Source organism: Delphinus delphis, chromosome 3 (assembly GCF_949987515.2).
Source record: "Delphinus delphis chromosome 3, mDelDel1.2, whole genome shotgun sequence".
NCBI classification, from domain to species: domain Eukaryota; kingdom Metazoa; phylum Chordata; class Mammalia; order Artiodactyla; family Delphinidae; genus Delphinus; species Delphinus delphis.
This window is the reverse complement of record NC_082685.1, coordinates 50,914,336-50,935,040: the sequence shown is the minus strand read 5'-3', so window position 1 is coordinate 50,935,040 and position 20,705 is coordinate 50,914,336. Positions and strand designations below refer to the sequence as shown.

The following is a 20,705-nucleotide window of genomic DNA, read 5'->3' as shown; positions in this document are numbered from 1 at the left end:
CAGATAAAAACCAAAAGGATCAGAAGCATGGAAAGGAAAAGATACCTTATACTAACTTTATAGAGGAGAAAACTGAAGTGACTTGTCTGAGTCACTAATCTAGTCAGTGACAAAGCTAGGACAGCATCTCCAGTCTGATACTCAGTCCACGGCTCTTTCCATTAACCAATACTGTCCCTTGGGAATTGGTTTACACACATGGATGATTCCACTATAACTCTGGAATACTTCAGCTGGTCATAAAGAAGAGCTTTAGGGCCTCCCTGGTGGTGCAGTGGTTAAGAATCCACCTGCCAATGCAGGGGACATAGGTTCGAGCCCTGGTCCAGGAAGATCCCACATGCCGCGGAGCAACTAAGCCCGTGCGCCACAACTACGGAGCCCACGTGCCTAGAGCCCGTGCTCTGCAATAAGAGAAGCCACCGCAATGAGAAGCTTGCGCCTCAACCAAGGGTTGCTGCAACTAGAGAAAGCCCCACTTGCTACAACTAGAGAAAGCCCACGCACAGCAACGAAGACCAAACGCAGCCAAAATAAATAAATGAAAGAAAAATTAAAAAAAAACACAGAAGAGCTTTATAGCAATTAGAGTCATTCAGAAATGAATGGACAAGCTCATGAGGTCAAAATTAGGGTTTTAGGGAACCTCCTGTCATTAGGGTCACAACTGGCTACTCAAGTTGTGCTCTGCCTGAAGGCAGCACAACTAAGGAGGAACTGTGCCCAGCCTAGCAATCTTTACTATTTAAAAAATGTTTATGTTTTTGTAACTTTGCTGATACCAAAGAGAGGTGGTCATTCTATCAATTTTCTATTATATGGCAGTAAAATATTTTGTTCTAATAAAATGAGTGTAATGTACATATAGCACAACAATGTGGAGACCAAAGGAAATGTCATGTTATAACAGGATTCCTATTTATATACTCACATATACATACACCCATATATACACATACATATATATAAATACATATATGGTTCACTTTGTCCTACAAAGAACAAATGAGTTTGATAATCAAAAGTCCTTGTTGGGGCTTCCCTGGTGGCGCAGTGGTTGGGAGTCTGCCTGCTGATGCAGGGGACACAGGTTCGTGCCCCAGCCCGGAAAGATCCCACATGCCGCGGATCGGCTGGGTCTGTGAGCCATGGCCGCTGAGCCTGCACGTCCGGAGCCTGTGCTCCGCAACGGGAGAGGCCACAACAGTGAGAGGCCCGAAGTCCTTGTTGATTTAACAAAATCTATAAAATAGCTATTTTTCAGCCTAATGTACAGGTTACCTTACATGAACTTTTTTATTCCCTTTCAATATTAGGACACTGGTAAAAAATAACATCTCATTTTGCAATTCATATCATCTGCTACGTTTAAATCTATAACTATTTTCATTATGACATACCTATAGCAATGAATATTCTTTTACCATTAATATTCCATCAGATGTAGCAAGATTCACTGGTTGGAACAAATCCAACTTATTACAATTGTTATTAATGAGAAATAAATAATATTGTAACTTAATTTTTTTTGTTTAGTTGAGGAAGGGTGCCCCTTTCTAATGTACACAAAAGCATCATGGGGCAAACAAGGGCTTGTCAAGAGGTTGGCATAATTCCTGGTGAGGATATTGAATAATTAGGTGAAGTCTTATGTAGCATAAAAAAAATCATATATTGAATATATTAGTAGTGGTAATGAAAAAGGGAAGTTGCAGTAGTATGAGGAGAGAGATACCATTTGGAAAGAAGCATTAAATGACATTTTAAAATCCTATAAACTCCAAAATTCTATTATTCTAATTTAGTGGCCAGTCACAGTATAAAGCAAAAACCACCAAATTATTTTCTCAACTTAATGAGAAAGATATTGTTGGGTCACAATGCTAGATCTTTACATTTCCTGTCCCTTTCTCTCTCTCCTCCCGTAAAAATTTGTGTCACCCTTTGCCACTCTAATACAAATGTTATAATAGGGAAGTTTTCCCCATCCCACCTCTCAACTAATACTATCTACTCCACTCACTCAATTTTAAAATAAACTTCTCATTTACGCTGGTAGTCCTAAACATTTTAAATGGAAGATATTTAACTCTCTGATTTTCACATTCTTTATTTCTTTAAAAAGTACAACATCCTAAATCTGAAAAACTTTTCTGTAGCATTTTAACCTTTCAAGAGGCAATGAGCCTTACCTTCTCAGAGTTGAGGAGGAGATGTCCATTTGCTCTCACAGCTACAGGCCATTTATCACTTGACAGGAAAATGTTTAAAGATAGAAAATAAAACTTAAAGATTATGGTTTAGGCTTAAAAATTTGAGGTAAATGCTAAAAGATTCATAAAAGATTGCTAAGGCAAATGTGCAGGGATATTAATTGAGTCCTGTTCATAACAGGAAACCAATGAAAACAAGGAAAGTATCCATTAGTAAAGGACTGGTTATACTGATATAAACTATGGTACAGGAATACAATGAAATACTACGTTAACTATTTTTAAAATACAGGCACAGCTATATATATATAAATAAAAAGATCTTAGAAATATACTATTACAAGGAAAAAACAAGAGACAGAATACTGTCTATAATGTGGCATCTTTGTATAAATTAAAAATAAACAAGTATAGATATCTGCTGCTGGTATATGCATACACACGTTTTCCAGAAGAAGTCACAAGAAAGCAGTAGCAGTGATGAGCTTTGGGAAATAGACTAATACAGGGAAAAGGGTGAAAGTTCACTTTTAACTTTGTACCCTTATGAGCTGTTTGAATTTTCAAACTATGTACATATCATTCATTCATTCTAACAATGAGATCATGTAGAGGGTAATGTTAAGAGCAAGAGTTCTGGAGCCAGACTGCTGGGTTCTGCATCCTGGTTCTGCCATTGCTGGGTAACTCTGGGTAAGTCATTTTGAGCTCTCTATGCCTCACGAAGGTTCCTTGTCCGTAAAAACGAGGATATTACAGACCTTCCTCGAAAAGTTGTAGTGAAAATTACACGAGTTACTAAAAGTGATTAGAAGAGTGTCTGACAAAAGCACTTGAAGCTACTACTTATCTTTAATTTTTAAAACCCTAATACATGTCCAAAACTTGATGCAAGGGGATAAATATTCAACTATATTACTAACAAGTACTTCTGAGACACCTGGTATCTCCAAAAATACATTTTAACCAACAGAGAAAAATAACTGGATGACAAGAACCACATCATATTTATTTTATTCCTCTTCTTCAAAATCTCCCTTTTATTCTTGAGAAAGAAAATGTAATCTCATTCTAAATGCAATCTCATCCTAAATACAAAAAGTCCCATGAGATTGCTTTGGTTTTACAAAATTAAATTTGAACAGTGGAAGGGGTTTGTTTCTTCAGCTACTTGAGGACAGGAGGAAAAGGCACAGAGACATGTCTGGATCAAGAGGGAAGATGATAGAAGGATTACTCTTGAGCACATGGTATTAACAAATGCATCTTTGACCCAGATTCTAGTCAGAACATCACTACTTAATGCTGGAACCTTGGGGCTCTCAGCTCTAAAGGGATGTTTCCTTCCCATTCTAATGTCCTAGGCTCTGTCTGAAATCGCCTTTATTCCAGCATCTAACAGGTCAAATGAGTCATGTAACAGGTCAAGGGAATTACTGACAGAGTACCTGAAATGTGACATGCTTTGGTGGCCCAAGGTAGGTACGAAGATTTCTGGATATAACAGATAGGAGGAGGTGTGCTTTCTCCTTCAGTACATTTAATATAAGAAAAAGAATGTAACTGTTAAATCTAACTATACCCCCCCACAATAACATCTATATATTTGAAGCCACAAGGCACCCTTGTCAATAATCAATAAATTTAGTCTGCATCTTTTTTGGCACTCACCTTTCTTCTGGCCACATAGCCACATGATTATAAAGGAAATATGAAAGATGATTTGGAATAAGATCCTTGCCAGAGGCTCGAAGATCCACAGGATACCAGAACTCAAATTCCTGCTTTAACTGATCTAATTTTTCCTTTGGGATCTGAGTTTTAGGAAATGGAGCCTCCTTGAAGAAAACATAATCCCAAACTTCCTTGGTCATCTGCTGTGGTCTGTATTAAAATAAAAGAAACAAACAAACAACAACAACTATATATATATATATATATATATATATATATATATATATATATATATATATATATATATATATATATAATTTCTTTCAAAAAATCAGCATTCTAATCCAACCATGAAGTAGGAAACACTTTCTTAATGTTTTACAGTAACAAATGAGGTCAACAGACTCCCGTAAGAATGAAGAATGGATAATAGAGAAGGGGCTATTTACTACTTTCTTTCTCAGTTCAATGCAAAAAAAGCAAAAACATCATGACAAAATTCCACTAAATGAATTCTTATAAAAACTAATTATTAGAATTTTCTGGCTTCCCTGGTGGCGCAGTGGTTAAGAGCCTGCCTGCCAAAGCAGGGGACACGGGTTTGAGCCCTGGTCCAGGAAGATCCCACGTGCCACAGAACAACTAAGCCCGTGAGCCACAACTACTGAACCTGTGCTCTAGAGCCCGTGAGCCACAACTACTGAAGCCCGTGCGCCTAGAGCCCATGCTCCGCAACAAGAGAAGCCACCGCAATGAGAAGCCTGCGCAATGCAATGAAGAGCAGCTCCCGCTCACCACAACTAGAGAAAGCCCAAGTGCAGCAACAAAGACCCAACACAGCCAAAAATAAATAAAAATAAAATATATTTTAAAAAAAAAAAGAAAGAATTTTCAATACATAAATCAAAAGATCACCTCATGCTAACAAATTACATTCCTTCCCCTTATCCATTTACCAACCTGATGCCCAGTGGAGACTCTGTCTGTCCACGCAAGTTACCTCCCTGCAACAGATGTGCAACTGTGTAAAATGCCATGTAAATAGTGGAGTCAGAGAGTGATTCAATCAGCCACTGCTCATCCCACGGCAGACGAGTACCTGTGAGATAAAAAGAAGATAATTAATGCATGAGGAACCTAAGAGACACTTCATCTACAAAATTCACATTTTTAAGAGCAGGTCTATAGCACTGACAAAGCTACTTATTTAGGTTCTTAAGTTTACTTGAATAATTAATATAAATAAACCAGTAAATAAAAAAAACAAAATGGTTGAAGCACTAGAAACTTTCTATTAAAAAGAAACTGCATCATAAAACCTATATGGGGGCTTCCTTGGTGGCGCAGTGGTTGAGAGTCCGCCTGCCGATACAGGGGACGCGGGTTCGTGCCCCGGTCCGGGAAGATCCCACATGCCGCGGAGCGGCTGGGCCCGTGAGCCATGGCCGCTGAGCCTGCGCGTCCAGAGCCTGTGCTCCGCAACGGGAGAGGCCACAACAGTGAGAGGCCCACGTATCGCAAAAAAAAAAAAAAAAAAAAAAAAAAGCTATATGGGCATTAGATACTTCTACCACCAGGTAGATGGTAAGGGACCACATCCTAGTTTCCTTCACCCTCTAACCAAAACCTCTCACTTCCAATTCAGAAACACACTGGAAGAGAAGAAAAAAAGGTGAAGTTTTAATTTGCTGTGTAACTGGCAAAGTCATTCAAACAGAAAATTTTGAAGTTTGCTTACCTAAGCCATAAGTTCTTGAGCAAGCATGCTCTTGCAGCCAATCTAAGGTAGCTTCAAAATTCCTCCTGGTCTCCTCACAGAACCTGGAGAGAGTAGAAGATAAAGTATCTCTCTCCAGCTTCATTGTCTTCCCTGTTTCTCATCTCCTTCCCTATCACTTTCTCCCATCTTACGTTTCCAGGTTCTTCAAGCACTGGGATGTCTGTTTTTTCCAGTTCTCTTCTCCATAATCCAAGTACCTGGGGGTGGACGAATTGATTAAAAAAAAAAAGTCAAGGATAAGCAAAGTGACAGAAGGAAATTTCTTCTTGCTATAAGAAAAACTAACCACTGGTCACACAGGGCCACGACGCATTCATCTGAAGACCTGGACATAACTTGTTTCTCTGGTTCCATGTAAATATATGCATCTCCCTAAACGGAAGTAAATAAAAATATATCAGATATTATGTCAAGGCAATCTCTATTCCTCAAGGAAAAGAAAAGTAACATTTTAGAAAAAAAAATGCTCTACCACCCATAACCAAAACCCCAGGTTTTCATTATGTCTTCCCTCTTCCCAGGGTAGAAGTTATGTGCTTTTCTTTCTGTATAACACTTGCTTCTGAAAAGGCGTGCACCTTCATCAAATGGATCACCACCTTCTCTAGGTACAGCTTATTCCTTTTCAGAGTGAAAGATGTTTAACAGTTTCTAATGCTATGGTTTGAAGGTTAGGCTGCCTAGGGCAGCCTTTTATTCTTGTTATAATAAAAATATAAAGAGGAGGATATGGGGAGGGGGAAGGGTGAGCTGTGACAAAGCGAGAGAGAGGCATGGACATATATACACTACCAAACGTAAGGTAGATAGCTAGTGGGAAGCAGCCGCATAGCACAGGGAGGTCAGCTCCGTACTTTGTGACCGCCTGGAGGGGAGGGATAGGGAGGGTGGGAGGGATGGAGATGCAAGAGATATGGGAACATATGTATATGTATAACTGATTCACTTTGTTATAAAGCAGAAACTAACACACCATTATAAAGCAATTATACCCCAATAAAGATGTTTATACATATATATATATATAAAGAAAATAGATGCACAGAACCACTGCCTTTAAAAAAAAAGAGATGTACAAAAATTAAACACAGAAAATACTTTTACTAAAGATTTATAGCATCATGAAAAATTCCCACTAGAAAACTGACCATAAATTTTACTTTTAGAAAAAAATACAAATATCTTTTAATGTATTATAATCCCAAACTTATTAGGCTAGGATAATTTTTAAAAATAAAATTCAGCATTATTATTCAAAAAATGATTCATTGCTCTGTGTTCTTAATGCAAGTTCTTCACACTGAACTTAAATAGGTAGGACTTTGGTTTAAAGATGGTAAATTAAAAACAGACACTTAATTAACTCTGCTCCCTCTCAAAATTCTAACAAAATAACAACAAAGAGGCTTTTTTTGTCTTAATGGTATGAAGCTACAAAGACAACAAGAATGGGAGAAGAAATAACATCAACCAAATTTTGGAAACTAAAAAGTAAAATGAGTGACAATTGTATTAGCAGATCAAAGGAAGCTAGCTGAATCCTAAGCCCACAGAAGAGAAGGCTGAAAAGCAATTCAGTTTGCATTACAGAACCTCCAAAAAGACTCAGGATTTGTGGCACAAGATAGTTCTGGAAGAGGAGGTAACGTGAGACTGGAAACAGGGGGACTAACTGAAGTCTTTTCAAGAAGTTAGAACCCCAGACACCCTAATCCCACACCATGCAGACAGGCAACTGCCCCTTCCTATGCCAGCAGAACAGTGAAGGTTTACTCTCTGGAGAGGACAAAAGAGAGTCAACCAGAGGATGAAGTTGAGGGTATGGGTATCATAGTGAAAAAGAGGGATTAAGTGAAAGTCAGCACATTGGGTGTTGGAACCCAACCTAGTAATCTTCCACCATTTAGCTCCCAGAATGCTCAGTTAGTTTAGACCGTTTAAACCGGAAACTGAAGAATCTTCTGAGGGGAATCTAACAAACCAAGAAGCCCTAATTAACATCAAGGCTAACATCAGGTCTCCCTAAGGTCCAAATGGACCTTCCAGATCTCTCCCAGCGAAGCCCAGAGACAAGCCCTACCCATATCCAAAAAGGTTCCAATCATCTTTTTGTACCCACTCTTAAATACCAATAGTCTTCCTCAGATTAATAAGAGATTAAAGTTTCATACCCCTGAAACAAGAATAGCGGCATCCTATAAAAAAAGGATCAGATAACAATAAGCTCTTAAACTGGCTCTGAGTTGGTAAATGCTGAAGCTGGGTAAGAGGTACATAAGAATTCATTATACTACTCCATTTTTTCATAAATTTGAAATTTTCCACACAAAGAAAAAAATTTTAATGAATTCTTAGAAACATTTATTTATACACACACACACAAGCACACAAGTAGCAGATATAAAAAACACAGAAGGGCTTCCCTGGTGGCGCAGTGGTTGAGACTCCGCCTGTCGATGCAGGGGACACGGGTTTGTGCCGCAGTCCAGGAAGATCCCACATGCCGCGGAGCGGCTGGGCCTGTGAGCCATGGCCACTGAGCCTGCGCGTCCGGAGCCTGTGCTCCACAATGGGAGAGGCTACAACAGTGAGAGGCCCGCGTACCACAAAAAAAAAAAAAAAAAAACAGTAAACAAACGAACAAAAACTCACAGGAAGAAAAAGGTGAGGGACTCCCCCAGATAGAAGAGCAAAAGAACTTTCAGAGTCTAAGAGATCCAATATCTGAATAATAAGAATTCAGAGAGCAAAAATAAAGAATGGAAAGGGATAAAATAATTAAACAAAAAAGTCAAGAAATTTTCCCAAAATTGGAGAACATAAGTTTCCAGATTGAAGGAGCCCAGCATACAGCCAGAAGAATGAATGAAAACTGACCTACACCAAAATAAATCTTCATGAAATTTCAAAATACTGGAAGAAAAGAGAAGATTCTATAAGCTTTGGCATGGTGGGGGGCAGTGCAGGGAACAGTGGAGACACAGGTCACTTATAAAAGATCCATTATTACCAGAATGGTTTCGGACTTCTCAACAGCATCACTGAACCAGAACACCATGGGTAATGGCCTTCAAATTTTTAAGGGAAAATTATTTCCAACCCAGAATCCTACACCCAGGCATTCAAGTATGAGGACAGAATAAAGATACTTCAGACATGGAAGGTCACAAAAATTTACCTTCCAGGCACTGTTTTTCAGGAACACTACTAGAGGCAGAGCATCACCAAAACAAGAAAGTAAATAAGAAAGAAGAAGCCATGGGAGCAAGGAAACAGCAGATCCAACTCAAGAGAAGCAAAGGAAATCCTAAGTAATGGTGGAGGAACATCCCAGATGACATCTGTGCACACCTACAGTAAGCAAACGCTGTGGATAATTACAACAGGCCAGAAGGCTCTAGGAGAACGTTCTCTAAGATGTAAACAACAGCATACTCATGTGTTTGAAGGTACTGAGAGGAGAAATAAACAGTTGGGACAGAGTTTGGGGATGAAGTATTGATAACTGTATTTAAAAGTAAGAAAAGTGGGGGGAAAAAAAGGGCAGTTATTAACTCTAGGGAAAACCAAAAGCTAGGGAAGAGAAGTTCTCATTGTATACTACATTATGGATCAGCCATGTCTCAAAAACGTACACTGACTACTGCTCTAACATAAATTATAACATACCTATACTAGGAAGATGGGGGGTGGAGAAGTGTATACAAAAGCGAGGTTAGAGAGGAAGCCACAGGTTGGAGAAGAGTTAAATCTTGATCTTCCACAGTAGGAAGTCTATGGCTGATGGCTAAAATTGAAAAATTTTTAAATTACACTACAAGTATTTAGATTAGAGATCTATAAGAGAGGCAGAGGTCAATACTAAAAGAAATAACTAAAAGAGATGCAAGTAAGCCTGTCCAAGGAAGAGAAATTAAAGAGAATGTGGAAGGATGGAGAGGAAATTGCTGCTTTTTTTATTTTAATAAGACTTACAGATCATTGTCTCTCTGTATTATGGGTATACACAACTGTCAAAAATAAAAATTCAATTTCAAAAGTTAAGTAACTCAACAGAAAAAAGTTACAACAAAAATGAAGAGGGGGAAAAAGGATTAAAGTATAAAGTACTACATAAAGAACTGTCAACTACCAGTACCTCGAATGGTTACTGCCAGGAAGCATCACTAAAATTCTCTGGGCGTGATTTGTACATGCCAACTTTAGAACACTATCTTCATCAACATTACAGGTGGGATGTTCAAGTTAAATGAACTGTTAAATAGGTCTCCAGTTTTATATATAAATAAAATTATACCTTTAATATAGCTCCAGGTTCTACTACAGAACTCACTGCTAAGTAACACTGTAAAGTCTATTAACTGAAAGCTCTTCTCCTAAAACAGCGTTCAGAGGATAGCCTATTACATACAGTGTCAATCATCTTGTTTTTAATAGTCTTCTTTACATCTTGGACCTTCTGTCCCTTAAATCCATCCACCAACATTACCTAAAAGGATGAGAAGTAGGGAAAAAGCACATACAATTAAAATTTGCTTTGGGTGCCCCCCCTAGAACTTTCCCTAACTAAATTTACTTGCACACACAACCAAAATATTTTTAGTGTGAAATTTATCACATTTAGAACCATAAATTTTTATTTTGGCACAGCTTGGACAGCTAATATTTACAACACACTTGTTTTTCTTTCAGTATAACTAGGATAAGTATTATGAACACGATTAGAAAGAAATGCTCACTTCCTTCCCACTTCTCAGGTTTCCATGTGAAGAGAATTCCTCTACCCTAACTCACATCATTCCTGAAGGCTTTAGGAGAAGGAACTGAGCAAATGCAGCTCGGCCCCACTTAGGCTTCTCTTTACAACTCCGCCTGTTGCCAGCAAGCATTCTCCTTTGCTTGCCCATGTGATAAACTTGGCTCTTAGAGGAAGGCCTACTGTTTTTCAACTCTGTCTTTTACGTAGCGGGGAGACTTAATTCTAGGGCAAAGTAATGACTTGCCCATTGGTGTCACAGAGCAAAGCTACAATCCCCTTCCAGCTGATACTCTGACCTCCATCTATCTGACTCCTGTTGACTCTCTCAAATAGTTTCTTTCTTTTTTTTTTTTTTTGCCACACTGCACGGCATATGGGATTGGGATTTTAGTTCCCTGACCAGGGATTGAAATTGGGCCCTCAGCAATGAGTGCAGAGTCCTAACCACTGGACCGCCAGGGCATTCTTAATAGTTTCTATCTTAAGTGGAAAAGACACATGTTCTTTTTTCTGCCCCAGTTCTCTAACGTACCAAGATGCTTCATATCTACTTAATCCATCATTATGAAATTATAGTTATAGATCATTATGGCACAGGGGCTAAAAGCACAAATCTTAGAGCCAAGATGCCTAGTTTGAGTCCCAGTTCTGCCTCTGCCTGGCTGTCTGGCTGATCTTAGGTAAATTACTTAATCTCTTAGTGCCTCAATTTCCTCACCTATAAATTGGGAATAAGTGGCACTTCACAAGGTTATTTTGAGATATAAGTAAGTTAATATATAAATGCTCTATAAGTGTTGGCTTTTACTGTCATCCAAAACGTGTAAGTTACTTTTAAAAAGGACGTACAACCAATTCTTGGTTATCCAGAGAAATGAAAGTAAAGGTAAAAATAAAGAACATTCTCACTTACAGCCTTAAAAATCTTCATTTCAACCTCAAGTCACTAGCAACTTGATTGAGTTTTTACTTTCTCTAGCCTCATCATCTTTCCATGGAAATGTAAGCCATGTTAACATATGCACAATTGAGGAGAAAAGAGAGGTTCACAACTTGTCTGTTTTGCTAACATGGCATGGAATAGGCATTAACAAGTAAATTAATGAACTGAATGAAACTGCTTATTTAAAATATGAACTCCACAATTAAGAGAGCAAAAGAAGGGACCAGGTATGGTCCATGCAATAAACTTTTGGAATTTATTGTAAAATAATATGAACTAACTTTATCTTCTCAAGAAATTCACTCAGAGATTAGAGGGCACAAAAATGGAATTTCCGTAAATACTATTGGACCAAAACAGATTAAAAAAATAAATTTGGAAATAGAAGAACACAATCTTATAGTAATCCCTTCTCAAAACAGGATAGAGCTGAAACAATATTGAATTTTTCTATAGTTTTTTTCTAAACCACTAAGAAGAAAATCACAGAGCATGGAGTAAGTAAATCAAATAAAAATGATAACAAAATTATTACTTACACCATCATAAAAGCCTCTTAGGTATAATTTCTCCTTTGCTTCTGCAAGTTTTTCTCGGTCATTCTGGCTCTGAACTTTCAACTCATCACACATGGTTACAGCAGAAAGCTGTCCAAAACCTGGAATTTCAATGACTGGCACCTGCAAAAAAGAGCAATGTCAGAACTTATTCACATTGAATAAACACAAAAACAGCCCTAAAGGCATAGTCCTTTTGCCTCTACTGTCCAATGAAGTCACTTCAGATCTTATATATCACTAGGGCAGTGTCACACATTAGGGACTAACATCCAGATGTGAATGTGTCTTCCTACTCTCTATAGGAACCCCCCGCATTCTCTGCACCATCCCCCGCACTGTCCCTCCCTCACTACATACACAACTTCCCCAGCTCTCAACCCCACACTGGCACATAATTAATTAAATAACGTTGAAACTAGCAAAACGCTGTAAACAACTAAATCTATGGATGGTCTTATTTCTGGTTTATATTAAGTCTTCTGGATTCTTCATGAAAATTATTCACTAGTAATTTAATTTTTTTTTCTTCTGCAGATACTAATATGAAAACATAAACATTCATGAGTAATATGGCAAAATTTTGTATTTAGAAGCCTGGAAATTGGCCACACTAGAAAATAAGCTACTATAAAATTGGTAATGCTAAAAGGCTATTTGTTTGTTTCAGAATTACAGGTGCCAGGTGCTAAGAAAATGTCTATTGCTGGTTTTTCTTTTGCTCTTATCCACCACAGCAGATATCATGTTAAAGCAAACAAACTCTTAAACTCCCTCTTATTTCATACTCTACCAATTATGTAATTCTGTGACAAGTAAAGTGCTAGCTGCTCTTTGTTCTCTAATAAAGAAATGGATATTAATATTCTGAATCATCTATGTACTCACAGGCTCAAATGGCAAGACCATGTCATCTCTAATTCCATATTTTGCTCGTAAAGCCTACAAAAAAATTGGAAGTTAATATTAATGATCAATAGTTCACTGGTGCAATAAGTCCCCTACATACGAACGCGTTCCGTTCCCAGAACACATTCATAAGTCCAATTGGTTCATAAGTCCAATTTGTTCGTAAGTCCAACAAAATTACCCTAGGTACCCAACTAACACAATCAGCTATATAGTACTGTACTGTAACAGGTTTATAATACTTTTCACACAAATAATACATACAAGACGAACAAACACAAAAAATAAAGAAAATATTTTTAATCTTACAGTACAGTACCTTGAAAAGTATATTACAATAGTACTGTACAACAGCTGGCATACAGGGGCTGGCATCAAGTGAACAGGCAAGAAGAGTTACTGACTGGAGGAGAGACAGGAGGTGGGAGATGATAGAGCTGAAGGATCATCAGCAACAGGACACGGAGGGCAAGCTGCAAGTTCACTCATGCCTAACATGGATGGCATAGGTTCTGGTTCCTTGCTGGAACCAGATGCACATTCGCAGCTTTCAAAGTTCACAACCTGAAGGTTCGTATGTAGGGGACTTACTGTACAATCATTAAGAGAAGCACCCTCCAAACTTTCTTAAACTATTTTTGTTCTTCCCTCCACAGAGAGCAATTTTTTAATTTTACAAAATATCTCAAGAAAGGACGTATGATTTTAAAAAACTAAACAGTTTAAGTTAGAGTGAATGACTTAAATGATGAAACTGTACAGCCAAAAGCAAAAATGCACACACACACACACACACACCCCACTTAAAATGAGGTTCATATTCCAGGTTGCAATGAAAATGTGAGTATCAGAAAATTTTTCTCAAACCTTTTTTCAAAAGTTTTACGAAATCCATCACATCAACAGGTTAAAAAAGAATAATCACACAATCGTATCAACAGATGAAAAAAAGTATTTGGCCAAATCCAATACCTATTCAAGATAAAAACTCTCAGTAAACTAGAATAGAAGCAGATTTTCTCAACTTGGTAAAGACTATGTATAAAAAACCTACAGCTAGGGAATTTCCTGGCGGTCCAGTGGTTAGGACTCCGTGCTTTCAATGCCAGGGGGCAGGGTTCAATCCCTGGCCGGGGAACTAAGATCCCACAAGCCACGCAGCGTGGCCAAAGAAAAAAACAAACAAACAAACAAAAAACCAACCTACAGCTAAAATCATACTTGATGATTTTCAAAAAATTCAAAGCTTTCCCACTAAGATCAGACACAATACATATCCCCTCTCACTACTCCTTTTCAACATCATACTGAATGCTCTTGGTAATTAAATAAGGCAAGAAAAGAAAAGGTATACAGACTGCGAAGGAAGACAAAACTGTCATTGTTTGCAGATAGCATGATCACCTATGTAGAAAATCCAAAAGAATCAACAAAAAAAACGTCCTAGAACTAACAGGCAATTATAGAAAGGTTGCAGGATACACGGCTAAAACACAAAATTCAATGGTGTTCCTATATACCAACAATTAACAAGTGGAACTTGAAATTAAAAACACAATACCATTTACATTAGTAACCCCCAAAATTAAATACAGTTGCCCCTTCAACAACATGGGGGTTAGTGGTGCCAACTACCCCAAGCAGTCAAAAATCTGCATATATCTTTACAGTCAGACCACTGTATCCGTGGTTCCACATCTGCAAATTCAATCAACCACAGATCACCTGGTACTGTAGTACATATTTATTGAAAAAAGACTTATAAATGGACCCGCACAGTTCAAACCTGTGTTGTTCAATTGCACTTAGGTACAAAACTAACAATGTAAATGTAAGATATGAGGAAAACTACAAAACTCTGATGAACAGCATCAAAGAAGAACTGAATAAATGGAGAGATATTCCATGTTCAAGGATTAGAAGACATAATGTTGTCAAGATGTCAGTTCTTTTCAACTTAACCAACAGATTCAATACACTCTCAATCAAAATTCTAACTAGTTACTTTATGGATATCAACAAACTGATTCCAAAGTTTACGTGGAGAGGAATAAGCCCCAGGATAGCCAACTCAATATAAAAGAAGAATAAAGTTAGAAGACTGACACTGTCTGACTTCAAGACTTACTTATAATAAAGTTATAATAACCAAGATAGTGTGGTGCTGGCAAAAGAACAGACAGATAGATCAATGGAACATAACAGAGAGCCCAGAAAGAGTCCCTCATAAATACAGTCAACTGATCTTTGACAAAGGAGCAAAGGCAATACAATGGAGCAAAGACAGTCTCTTCAACAAATGTTACTGGAACAACTGGACATCCACAAGCAAAAAAATGAATTTAGACACAGACCTGACACTCAACACAAAAATTAACTCAAAACAGATCATGAACCTAGATGTAAAACACAAAGCTATAAAACTCCTAGAAGATAACACAGGAAAAAACCTAAATGTCCACGCATATGGTGATGCCTTTTTAGATACAACACCAAAGACATAATCTATAAAAGAAATCATTGATAAGCTGGACTTCATTAAAATTAAAAAGTTCTTCTCTGCAAAAGACAACATCAGGAGAATTGAAAGACAAACCACACACTGAGAAAAAATATTTTCAAAAAACACATCTGATAAAGGACTCTTAAATATACAAAGAACTCTTAAAACTCAACAATAAGAAAACAAACAACCTGATTTAAAAAATAAGGCTTCCGGGAGCAGGCTCTGGGGAAGGGGTGGCAGGCACCATGTTGGGCCCTGAAGGTGGCGAGGAGAAGCCCCTGAAGCACGCCAAAAAGCAAGCCAAGGAGATACACAAGGAAGGTAAGGCATTCAAGCAGAAACAGAAGGAGGAGCAGAAGAAACTCAAGGAGCTAAAAGCGAAGGCCGCAGGGAAAGGCCCCCCTAGCCACAGGTGTTATTAAAAAATCTGGCAAAAAGTAAGCTGTTCCTTGTGTTTGAGGCAATGATGATCCTAATTCCATTCCTGTTTAAACATCTGGACTCCCTGCCATAGTATCTGTTGCCACTTATAGCTAGAATGAAGTGTTGTCTTGGAACCTATTGTACATTTAAGAATAAACTTTTGTTAAAAAAAAAAATCATACAGTGGCTCATCTTGTCTTTAGTTCTTCTCAGCCATTTCTACCTTAGCTATGAGACCTGCATAAACCCAGCCCAGAGAAGCCTGCCAAAATGTGTTCTTAAATCTTGGTTCTATCCTGAATTCTGTACCACCTGTAATTAAAACAACTCATTTAAAATAAATAAATAAATAAGCCAAAGACCTTAACAGACAAATCTCACCAAAGAAGATACACAGATGGCAAACAAGCATATGAAAAAACACTCCACAACATCCGCCATCAAGAAAATGCAAAATAAAACAATGAGATATAACTACACACCAATTACAATGGCCAAAATCTGGAAAACTGACAATACCAAATGCTGACAAGGATGTGGAGCAACAGGAACTCTCATACATTGCTGGTAAGAATGCAAAATGGTACAGCCACTTTGGAAGACAGTTTGGTGGTTTCTTACAAAATTACACATACTTTCACCATATGATACAGCAATCGCACTCCTTGGTATTTACGCAAAAGAGTTGTCTATACAATATCTTGCACACGGATGTTTACAGCAGCTTTACTCATAACTGCCAACACTTGTTAGCAACCAAGATGTTCTTCATCAGGTGAATGAATAAATGTACATCCAGACAACAGAATATTATTAGTGCTAAAAAGAAATATGCTATCAAGCTATGAAAAGACATGAGAAACCTTAAATACATATTGCTAATTGAAAGAAAATCTAAGAAGGCTACATACTGTATGATTCCAACTATATGACTTTCTGGAAAGGTAAAATTACAGTGACAATTAAAAAGATCAGTGGGGGGCTTCCCTGGTGGCACAGTGGTTGAGAGTCCGCCTGCCAACACAGGGGACACGGTTTCGTGCCCCAGTCCGGAAGGATCCCACGTGCCACAGAGCGGCTGGGCCTGTGAGCCATGGCCGCTGAGCCTGTGCGTCCGGAGCCTGTGCTCTGCAACGGGAGAGGCCACAATGGTGAGAGGCCCGTGTATCGCAAAAAAAAAAAAAGATCAGTGGGGACTTCCCTGGTGGTCCAGTGGTTAAGACTCCACACTCTCAATGCAGGGGGCCAGGGTTTGATCCCTGGTCAGGGAACTAGATCCCACATGCTGCAATGAAGATCACACGTGTCCTAACTAAGACCCGGAGGGAGGGAGGGAGGGAAGGAGGGAAGGAGGGAGGAAGGGAGGAAGGGAGGAAGGGAAGAAGGAAGGGAGGAAGGAAGGAAGGAAGGAAGGAAGGAAGAAAGGAAGGGAGGGATCAGTGGTTGCCAGGGGTGGGAGGGAGGAGAGACGAACAAAAAGAGCACAGAGGATTTTTTTTTTTTTTTTTTTTTTCCAGTACGCAGTCCTCTCACTGTTGTGGCCTCTCCCACTGCAGCGCACAGGCTCCGGACGCACAGGCTCAGCGGCCCAGCCGCTCCACGGCATGTGGGATCTTCCCGAACCGGGGCACGAACCCATGACCCCTGCATCGGCAGGTGGACTCTCAACCACTGCGCCACCAGGGAAGCCCGAGCACAGAGGATTTTTAAGACAGTGAAAATCCTGTGTATTATAATGATGGACACATGTTATTATACATTCGTCCAAATCCACAGAATGTACAACACCAAGAGTGAACCCTAAGGTAAACTACGGACTTTGGGTGATTATGATGTGTCAATGTAGGTTCATCTTCAGTTAAAAAAAAAAAAAAAAGTACCACTCTGGTGAGTGATACTAATAATGGGGGAGGCTATGCAGGTGTTGAAGCAGGGGGTATATGGGAAATCTCTGTACCTTCCTCTCGATTTTTATTATGAACCTAAAACTGCTCTAAAAAAATAAGTCTTAAAGATTCTATGGGGAGCTTCCCTGGTGGCGCAGTGGTTGAGAGTCTGCCTGCCGATGCAGGGGACACGGGTTCGTGCCCCGGTCTGGGAAGATCCCACATGCCACGGAGCGGCTAGGCCCGTGAGCCATGGCTGCTGAGCCTGCGCGTCCGGAGCCTGTGCTCCGCAATGGGAGAGGCCACAACAGTGAGAGGCCCACGTACCGCAAAAAAAAAAAAAAAAGAAAAAAGATTCTATGGGGACTTCCCTGGCGGTCCAGTGGTTAAGACTCCACGCTTACACTGCAGTGGGGCGTGGGTTCTATCCTTGGTCAGGGAACTAAGATCCCACATGCCACACAGCACAGCCAAAAAAAAAAAAAAAGAAAAAGATTCTATAAATTTTACATCGATATTTAAAATTCAAATCATAGAAAAACATATAAATATCAAGGAACAGGTTAAAGGTAGCATTTCAAAGATACATGCATAGCTTTTTAGCCTAATCCAATAATTAGTTCAGTGGTACCTAACCAATGAGATGATGAAGAGGAAATAGGAACATGAAACACAGATACTCACTTGCTTTTTCTTCAAGTCTCTGAAGGCAGCAAAATCATCGGGGGAGTCAGAAGGAACACTTGTGACCACACCAGTACCTTATAAAAGAAACTGTAGAATTAACTAATATAACCAGAATGTGTTTCACAAAGAATTTCTAGAAAGAAATAAACTCTTTACCTTTATCCTCCTTGATGGTGAGCATTGGGAGAACATAGATCACCTTATAGGATGTTAAAGGCGCAGAAAGTGATGCACCAAGAATATCCTATGTAAGAAAAAGATCAGCATAAAACAGAAGTAACTTATTCTAATCATTAAAATTTAAAACAATGTTAACATTTTAAGCCCTGAGAAGCTAATAATCAACAGCACTCATTCTTTTATACCTACTAGACTAAAAATAATTGAAAATAATTATAATACCCAAATCTTGCAAGGTTGTGAGGAAATTAGTACACTTATACATTGCTTGAGGAAAACAATATAGGAATCCAACTTGGACCCAGCAATCCAATCCTAGGAATTTACCTCACAGGAAAAAGAATTGTTTTTTCTTTGAGAATCTCCCCAATGCTGTGTTAACTACATTAGCAAAACCTGGAAACAACTAAAACTTTAAATGATAAAAAAATCACTTAATAAAATATGAAACATCAACAAGATAGAATACTGTATCTCTATTTTAAATGATAATTAGGAAGACAAACTGAATTATAAAGATGTATCTTAAAAGAAAAAATCAGAAGGTCGGATAATACTGGACCCATATTCTCATATATCAACAAACAGCTTGCGGGGCTTCCCCAGCAGTCCAGTGGTTAAGACTGCACACTTCCAATGCAGGGAGCTGAGGTTCAATCCCTGGTCAGGGAACTAAGATCCCACATGCCGCTCGGCACAGCCAAAAAAAAAAAAAACAAAACAAAACACACAAACAGGTTGCAGCTGCTTGTTTACCTAAGGAATGCACTTTTCAATTCCATATAGTTCCCACCCTTCCACTTTATTAATATACATAAGCTGCTTATGGAATTTATAGTCATATAGGATAAAGGCTAAATATAATAATAGCCTTAAAGGTTGAAAGCTATTTTTAAATTTATACCACCCATTTTCCTCATTCCAGAATCTGTTCAAATTAACATGGAAAAAAGTTGCATTTAAGAACAGGAAAAAAACACACCAAAAATATACACATTTATGACTTAACACATTTGACTGTAATGTATACCTCAATTAAAAGGTTTTTTTACATGTTTTCTCAAGCTTCATTTTTGACATTTTCCTCTAAATTCATGCACTAAAATAAAGTCTGTTACCCAACTTACCTCTCCCATTAACTCTTTAACAACAGGCACCACTCCGTTGTCCTTGGTAAAGCCCTGGTATGACATATTCCTTGCGGCTCTTTGGGTGCAGATGAATATATCTCCATTCACTGTCTCAAATCCAATGTACTTCATATGAGGGCAAACCCAACAGTTTGTCTGTCCAAACATGGTCTCAGGTCTGAGAGTAGCAGCTACCAAGAAGATATTTTTCCCTTTCAAGCCACTAGGAAGAAAAAATATACATTTATGCAAAAAACATTATGGATTCCATCACAACTATCTGATATTTCAAAAAGATGAAGCAGGGCTTCCCTGGTGGCGCAGTGGTTGAGAGTCCGCCTGCCGATGCAGGGGACACGGGTTCGTGCCCCGGTCCAGGAAGATCCCACATGCCGCGGAGAAGCTGGGCCCGTGAGCCATGGCCACTGAGCCTGCGCATCCGGAGCCTGTGCTCCACAACGGGAGAGGCCACAGCAGTTAAGAGGCCCGCGTACGGCAAAAAAAAAAAAAAAAAAAAAAAAAAGATGAAGCAACAATTCTTCTACCTATTAAGGTAGGTAGCAAACCTACCTTAATTTGGATGGGTATGGCTCAAGCACTTTCAACTTGATTAAAGTATATTCCTGAGGTCCAACACCCTAAACAAAATAAAACAAAAATTCAAGGGAGAAAGAAAGGCTTGGATTACACCTACTAATCTATGTGACAGATCTGATTCAAATTTCTAAGATGGGTTCCTGCATTGTTAGAATAATTCTTTCTTCCAATGAAGAGACTGCCAGTGGTGTGCTGACCACATGGAAGCCTAATGTGTAAAAATGACTTGAAGACCACCATCCCACCCCACACCAGACCAAAACCGATCAAGGAGGCCCAGACTGTACTAAGTAAGATTTGCTAAGAGCTCCCTTGAGAGGGAAGAACAGCGGGAAAAAAAAATGAAGTGACTTGGATTAATCAGCCAAAATAGTGTTTGCCAAAATGGCAGTTAGAAGATACAACCAACATCAATCCTACAGAGCAGTCATCACAGACATACACTGGACCAGGGGTCAGAT

The 20,705-nt window shown here is 38.8% G+C and overlaps 1 protein-coding gene across 1 annotated transcript in view; it reads right to left on the bottom strand.

Moving 5' to 3' along the window:
- The window catches only part of LARS1 (leucyl-tRNA synthetase 1), a 65,182-nt gene that overhangs the window by 24,019 nt on the left and 20,458 nt on the right, over nucleotides 1-20,705 (bottom strand). Inside the window, exons 9-21 of the mRNA XM_060008609.1 lie at nucleotides 20,218-20,285; nucleotides 19,645-19,870; nucleotides 18,494-18,581; nucleotides 18,335-18,411; nucleotides 12,815-12,868; nucleotides 11,909-12,049; nucleotides 10,079-10,156; nucleotides 5,954-6,039; nucleotides 5,799-5,864; nucleotides 5,626-5,708; nucleotides 4,848-4,986; nucleotides 3,885-4,097; nucleotides 2,193-2,250 (exon numbers count right to left, since the gene is read on the bottom strand). Coding sequence (XP_059864592.1) covers nucleotides 2,193-2,250; nucleotides 3,885-4,097; nucleotides 4,848-4,986; nucleotides 5,626-5,708; nucleotides 5,799-5,864; nucleotides 5,954-6,039; nucleotides 10,079-10,156; nucleotides 11,909-12,049; nucleotides 12,815-12,868; nucleotides 18,335-18,411; nucleotides 18,494-18,581; nucleotides 19,645-19,870; nucleotides 20,218-20,285 — 1,377 coding nt within the window. The remainder of the gene's footprint in view (nucleotides 1-2,192; nucleotides 2,251-3,884; nucleotides 4,098-4,847; nucleotides 4,987-5,625; nucleotides 5,709-5,798; nucleotides 5,865-5,953; nucleotides 6,040-10,078; nucleotides 10,157-11,908; nucleotides 12,050-12,814; nucleotides 12,869-18,334; nucleotides 18,412-18,493; nucleotides 18,582-19,644; nucleotides 19,871-20,217; nucleotides 20,286-20,705) is intronic.